At 59.1% G+C, this 6,008-nt stretch overlaps 2 protein-coding genes across 2 annotated transcripts; both read left to right on the forward strand.

Annotated features, from left to right (window-relative positions):
• Positions 1–1,331: 1,331 nt before the first annotated feature.
• On the forward strand, positions 1,332–2,440 carry LOC141952578 (C-C motif chemokine 4-like). The gene is made up of 3 exons (XM_074890207.1): positions 1,332–1,448; positions 1,631–1,745; positions 1,917–2,440. The coding sequence occupies exons 1-3, from the start codon at positions 1,370–1,372 to the stop codon at positions 2,020–2,022; spliced, it is 300 nt and encodes a 99-aa protein (XP_074746308.1). The 5' UTR covers positions 1,332–1,369; the 3' UTR covers positions 2,023–2,440.
• Positions 2,441–3,268: 828 nt separating this feature from the next.
• Positions 3,269–4,663, forward strand: LOC141952695 (C-C motif chemokine 13-like). Its single transcript, XM_074890434.1, has 3 exons — positions 3,269–3,386; positions 3,881–3,998; positions 4,400–4,663. The coding sequence occupies exons 1-3, from the start codon at positions 3,314–3,316 to the stop codon at positions 4,497–4,499; spliced, it is 291 nt and encodes a 96-aa protein (XP_074746535.1). The 5' UTR covers positions 3,269–3,313; the 3' UTR covers positions 4,500–4,663.
• Positions 4,664–6,008: the final 1,345 nt, after the last annotated feature.

The following is a 6,008-nucleotide window of genomic DNA, read 5'->3' on the forward strand; positions in this document are numbered from 1 at the left end:
ACCAGGGCTGAAAGTCCCCTGTACTCCAAAATCCCCCATCTGCAGGGTCCACTTGCCCCATGGGGTGGACAGATGGGTCAGATGGATGCTGTGGGTACTGGGAATGTCACCCCTGGAATTCCCCAGCCTGACGTATCCCAGCATTTTGCATGGGAGCTTTAAAAGGGGCCTTTCCCAGTCTAATAAACGCTCTTTTGTTTTTCTTGTGTTTCTGTTTCATTTTCTTATTGCCGGGAGTATTTTCTACCCTTAGGAGGCCACATTTACCCCAGGAACTCCTTGGTGTGTGGGGGTAAGAATTGGGACAGGAGGGAAAGGATGGTTCCAGGAAGGGAAAATTGAGCCAGGCAGCTGCACTGGACCAGGACCAGAGGCATTCACTTTCCTCCGCTCCCAGTGTCTCCCCAAGGAGATTACATGGGAGTGGGGTGATGATGGGGGTGCTCTGCCCCACCAGCCCAGGGTGGCCCAAACACTCGTGGGGGTGCCATCAGTGTCCCCAGCCCAGCGTGCCGGGATGCGGCTGCCCACACAGCCCAGCTAGCAGGGACGTGCATGGGGACATGCGTGGGGATGTGTGTCGTGCCTCGGCATCTCCCCGCTGCTTCCCATGATCCGCCAGCTGTCCAGGGCTGGGATGCGCCGGGGCTGGGGGGAGAGGGGGCTTTTTGTCCAGCTGCAATGAGGCAAAATCCACTGGGGAAGGCCCAAACAGGCCTCTGCCTTTCCCAGCTCAGTACAGCCAAGAACATGAGCTGCTGCTTTGGCGCCCTGGGGAGGGAAGCGGAAGCACCTGCCCAGCCTCTCCCGGCCCCAATGGGCCCCAAACACCCCAAAACCAGGCGGGCAGGATGAAAAGAGATAGGATGCAAAACTCTGCAGTGCAGGGGGAGGACATGGACCGTCAGGAGCATGTGTGGCTCCTGGGGACCCTGCAGGGTGCTGAACCTGGCCCTGATCCCACCCAAGGGAGGTCCCCAGACCTCCTCGCCTGCCCTGGGGCTCCCACCATGGGGCACTTGGCCTGCTGGAGGGACAAAGATGCAGAGCCAAGCTTTGGGAGCGACCCAGCCACCAGCCCTAATGCTGAAGGCAGAAGCTCGGGAAAAATCCTAAGCCCCCTGGGGTCCAAAGGCGTGGCCCAGGAGCAGGTTTTTCCCTTTCCAGGGCTGTGCTGAGAGAGGATGAGTATTACTCAACCTCTGTGCTTTGGGAGGTGGCGGGGGACCAGGTCCTCCTCCGGCCCATGCAACTGATGACCCTGGGGGAAGGCAGCCCCGCTGCTCCCCCATAAAAGCAGCCCCGCGGCCCTGACCCTGCAGACAGCAGCTCTGTCTCACAACACTGAGCAGCCCTCCCGCAGCCCGGCATGGCGAAAGCAGCTGGGGTGGTCTGCATCCTCCTCCTCTTCCTCCTCGTTGCACTGTGCTGCCTGAGCCTGGCCCAGAGTGAGCACCATGGCTGAGGGGTCAGGGACAGCCCCCAGCGGGGCGTCCCCCACGGGGATGGGGTTGCTTTGTGCATGGGGTGCAGGGGAGCTCCCCTCAAAGAGCCGCTGTGCCCATGGCAGGAGGGCTGAGGTGGGAGGTGGAGGTCTCCAGGCTAAGCCGAGCTTGTGCTTCTCCCCCAGGAGCCCCAGCTGTGCCGGACAAGTGTTGCTTCAGCTTCCGGGTGAGGAAGATCAAGAGGGACAACATCATCACCTGCTACCTCACCAGCCCCGAGTGCCCGCACCAGGCTGTGATGTGAGTACCCCAAACCCAGCCGTGGGGGTAAAGCCCCTCTAGACCCTGATGGACTCTGTGTCTTGTTTCAGTGGGCCCAATCCTGATCCTCTGTGCCACCAAGCCCCTCGGAAGCTCAGCAGGGGGATCCCATACCAGCACCCTGCTAACCCCGTCTCTTCTCTGCCCCAGCTTCAGGTTGAAGAACGGGAAGGAGATCTGCACCCAGGCGACCAGGGCCTGGGTGAAGAAGTACCAGCAGAGCTTCCAAGTCAGCTCCTTCTCCCTCCCCAGCTAGCCGGGCAGTCAGAGGCAGCGCGGGGAGTCCCCTCCACGGCGGGGGACACACACACCATGATGGTGACCCCTTTGCAGAGGCAGCTGTGGGGACACCTCATCGGGATACGGCAGCTCACCGGGAACATCCTCCCCATCACGCTGCAATGACCCTCACCACCCCCCCCGCAGGCCAAGGGCCTTTGCCGTCCCCAGCACCCACCCAGGATGGGGTGTCCCCACTCCATGGGGTGCTGAGGTCCAGACCCCCTGCCAGTCCCCATGCTCTCAGCCCTGCTTTGCACGCAGGCAGCTGCCTGTACCCTTCGCAGTCTGCCCTGGCCAGCCTGGCAGCAGCAGAGGGGTTAAGGGGCAGCTCCTCTACAGTTATTTTTGTACAACACACTGAACAGAATTAAACGTGCTCTCATGCATGCAAACATCTGGCTGTGCAAGTGTCTTGGGAGTGAGCAGATCCTGCCGCCGGCTTTCCTACCCAGGTGTTCAACAACATCTGAACGTGCCGGGGTCAGTAAGGGGCTGGGAAGAGCCAAAGCCCTAACGATGTCTCTGCGAGGGGGCTTGGAGGGTGCATGGGGCCAAACCGTGTCCATGTGGACTTTAGGGAAGCCACCAGTGAGAGGAGCAGGAGGCAGGCACAGCCTCTGAGGAGGGGGCTTCCCATCAGCCACCCCAGCGAGTGGAGACCCCCAGCCCAAGTTCAATCAGAGCTGCCCCTTGGGGGTACCTGGTCAGGCCTCACTGGCAGCCCGCGCTCCTGGGATGCCACAAGGAGACATGATGGGCACTGCTGCTGCAGTGACAGGCACCGCCACCACAGTGGGTCTCAGGGTGGGCTGGGGCAAGCCTGGCCACTGCTGAGCCACTCGTCCTGCTGCAAAATTGCAAGAGATGCATCGCAGCTGAGCTGATGAGTATTTGTTGAAAATAAACTCGCCCAAGGCTTTGCAAGCGCGAGCATCATCCTGTGTGGTTTGCCAGCGGCAGCAACCAAACCCAAAATAGACTGCCGGCCCCAGCGCATCACCAGCGACGTGGAGCTGCTCGCCACACTTTCCAGCAGCCCCAGGGTACTGCAGGGGCTGAAGGAGCTCGGAGAAGGAATTTCCATTCACTGGTTGCCCTTTATCAATGTCTCCAGGCAGTTCTTTCCTGGGGGGAGTCCGGAGCCGTCATGGAAAGCGTGGCTGGGTGGGGTATATCACACCAAGGTGCAGGCAGGAGAGGCAGATAGCTCTCGGTGACCTTGGGTCAGCAAGAGCTGCTGACCTTGACCGAGCCCTGGGACAGACATGAAGGTCTCCACCTTGGCCCTGCTCACCCTGCTGCTGGCAGCTCTCTGGACAGAGAGCTGGGGCGCCTCCTGTGAGTACCAACTCTGAACTCTTCCCCACAGCTGCCCCAGCACTGTCCTCAGCTCCTGCACTGACAGGGTTCGGGGGGGTGGGGAGGGGGGCAAGAGCTTCAATTCCTGCTCCTGCCATGGGTTTGGGGGGGCTGAGGGGCATCGCCAGCTGCCTGAGCATGAGGCTGCCCTAGTCTTGCTCAAAATGAGCAAAAATTGTCCTGGGGATGGCTTTGGTCCCTGCACCCTGGCTGGGGAGCTGAGCAATAACCCCTGCAGGCAGGGGAGCGTGGGGCTCAGCAGCACCACCAGGGATGTGACAGGGGATGGAGGAGCCTCCCTTAAATATTGGGGCTATTTCGGATAAAGCAGGGAGCATCCCCCCGAGAGGGGACCCCTTGTAGTGGGAGGGAGTAGGAAAGTCCCCAAGGGAGCAGCCACCCCCCTCGGGGCATCACCCACCCCCCCTCACGCCAGGTGTGGGAGAGAACCAACCCCTCTCCCCTCCTCCCAGTCCGCAGCCTCTATGGCACTTGCTGCTACAAGAAGATGTTCTTGGAGAACAAAATCCCGGACAACCGCATCAAGAGCTACCAGGAGACACCTTCCCACTGCTCCTACAGGGCTGTGCGGTGAGTACCCCCAGCCCCCAGCCAGCCTTCCTCCCTCCTCAGCACTCCGCTCCTTGCCCTCGCTCGCCCACCGTCCCTGCAGGTTGTTCTGCCTTTGGGGATTTCCTCCAAACAAGCCCCCGCACCCCAGCAAAGGGCACCGTGCCTGGGGGTGCCCTGCACTGCCTCTTCACACGCACATCCCTCCTCACTGCTTTATCCCAAATAGCCCCAAAACCCCTCATTTCAGCTGCCAGCCAGAAAAACAGGAAGGAAGCCAAGGTTTCAGAGATTACTAAAAGTCAGCACTTTGGAGGGACGTGGGGGGCAGCTCCTGCAGGCATCCCCTGGCTGGTGGGGGACCCCCAGGGTATGGCTGGACCCCGCATCCCCCCAGCTAACACAGCCCCTCTCCTCCGCAGCGTGGAGACGCTGAAGGGGCAGAAGTTCTGCGTGGACCCGAAGAAGAAATGGTTCCAGGACTACCTCCAGCGGAAGGAGTTGAATGGCACCTCTACGTGAATCTGCCTTCCACATCAGCTCTATTTGTTCCCATCCCATAATTATCTGTATGTTCTCATGTTGTTAAGTTATGGAGCTGGCTCCATCCCCTCCCCTGCCACCCCCTCCGTCCACTACTGTACATCCCTCAGCAGGTTTAATAAAACACCCTGTCCTGACCTCCATCTGGAGTGAGATTATGTAAATCCCGGGGGAGAGAAGCGGGGTCACCTCAGGGCTCAGCCTCCCCGTGGGGACCCAGGAATGGCCCAGGAGTCCCTGGGAGGGCAGGGAAACCTGAAGGGCCAAGGCTGATGCCCCCAGCTCCTTGCCAAGAGGCAGCAGCCCAGGCCTGGGGTTGAAGGATGCCCTGGGCAGCTGCCCGCCAGGGGGGACGGATGGAGGAGGGATAAAGCAGGTGCAGGCTGGCAGCGGGAGCTCGGTTGGGTCTGGGGGGTTTGATTTGGCATTTTCCCAGAGAGATCAAGGGACTGGCTGCAGGAGGAGAGGTGCTGGGACATTTAACAGAGTCCTTCAGCCCCACCCACACCCCAGAGAATGGCACCCAGGGGAGTGACCCTGCTTGTGCCAGGAAACACCTCATGTCGTGGGGCAAACCCTCCCACAGCCCCTAGAGCCCATCCCCCCACCACAGCAGCAATGAGGATGGCAAAGGAAGGCAATGGGAGCGGAGCAGGCCTGTCACCCATGTCAAGTTTATTTTCTTATAAGATGAGAAGAAATTGAAAACCCAGTCTGTCTCAGGGCCAGCATCTCCCTGTCCAAGGCCCATCTCAGCAAGTCCGGCATCACCACGTGCTCCCCGGGGCTGTTCCCTGAGGAACCCCAAGCACCAGTGCAAGGCAAGATGGGCCTCAGACAGGGAGAGCTGGCCCTGAGACAGATTGAGCCTTGATGGCAACCAGGTGGATGAAGGCTGCTCAAACCTGCCCAAAAGCATTTGGCTTTTCAATTACTTCTCATTTTCAAGAAACTTCACAGAAGTAACAGGCCTGTTGTGGTCCCATTGCCTTTTTCCCCATCCCCATTGCCACAGTGGATGGGTGGGCTCTAAAGGCTGTGGGAGGGTTTTCCCTACACATGAGGTGTGAAGAGAATTAACACCCTCCCCTCCCTCTGCACAGCAGAGGGAGCAACTGCTCTCAAGGCTGAGACAGCTCTGCCAGTCGTTGTTACATGCATTTTGCCCTGTAACTGTCACGACTGGTGGAGGTCTGAGCGCAGAGCTGGCCACAGATGCTGCCCCACCGGGCTCTGGCTCTTGCAGCTGGGTACAGAGGAGATGTGGGTGTTTGTCCTTAGAACTTGTCTTGTTAATGTTGTCATATTGACATAGGATTCAGTTCAAAGCAGTTACTAGCAAGTGGAAATCGAAGCTTTTTATCAAATGTATTTTTCTTAATCTTAGCCTTTAGAACAAGATATTTAACATTAACATTCATTTTTGTATCACGTCACACACTCAACTCTGCTACTACTTTAGCTACAGCTGCACATTGGCTGCTTCCC

This window comes from Strix uralensis, chromosome 20 (assembly GCF_047716275.1).
Source record: "Strix uralensis isolate ZFMK-TIS-50842 chromosome 20, bStrUra1, whole genome shotgun sequence".
Lineage (NCBI taxonomy): Eukaryota > Metazoa > Chordata > Aves > Strigiformes > Strigidae > Strix > Strix uralensis.

Bases quoted from the DNA above. Each gene is read 5' to 3' on its own strand.
- LOC141952578 (XM_074890207.1), top strand. From the start codon at position 1,370: ATGGCGAAAGCAGCTGGGGTGGTCTGCATCCTCCTCCTCTTCCTCCTC. The intron at 1,449-1,630 runs GTGAGCACCATG...CTTCTCCCCCAG, and splicing joins CTGCCTGAGCCTGGCCCAGA to GAGCCCCAGCTGTGCCGGAC. The intron at 1,746-1,916 runs GTGAGTACCCCA...TCTCTGCCCCAG, and splicing joins TGCCCGCACCAGGCTGTGAT to CTTCAGGTTGAAGAACGGGA.
- LOC141952695 (XM_074890434.1), top strand. From the start codon at position 3,314: ATGAAGGTCTCCACCTTGGCCCTGCTCACCCTGCTGCTGGCAGCTCTC. The intron at 3,387-3,880 runs GTGAGTACCAAC...CCCTCCTCCCAG, and splicing joins AGAGAGCTGGGGCGCCTCCT to TCCGCAGCCTCTATGGCACT. The intron at 3,999-4,399 runs GTGAGTACCCCC...TCTCCTCCGCAG, and splicing joins TGCTCCTACAGGGCTGTGCG to CGTGGAGACGCTGAAGGGGC.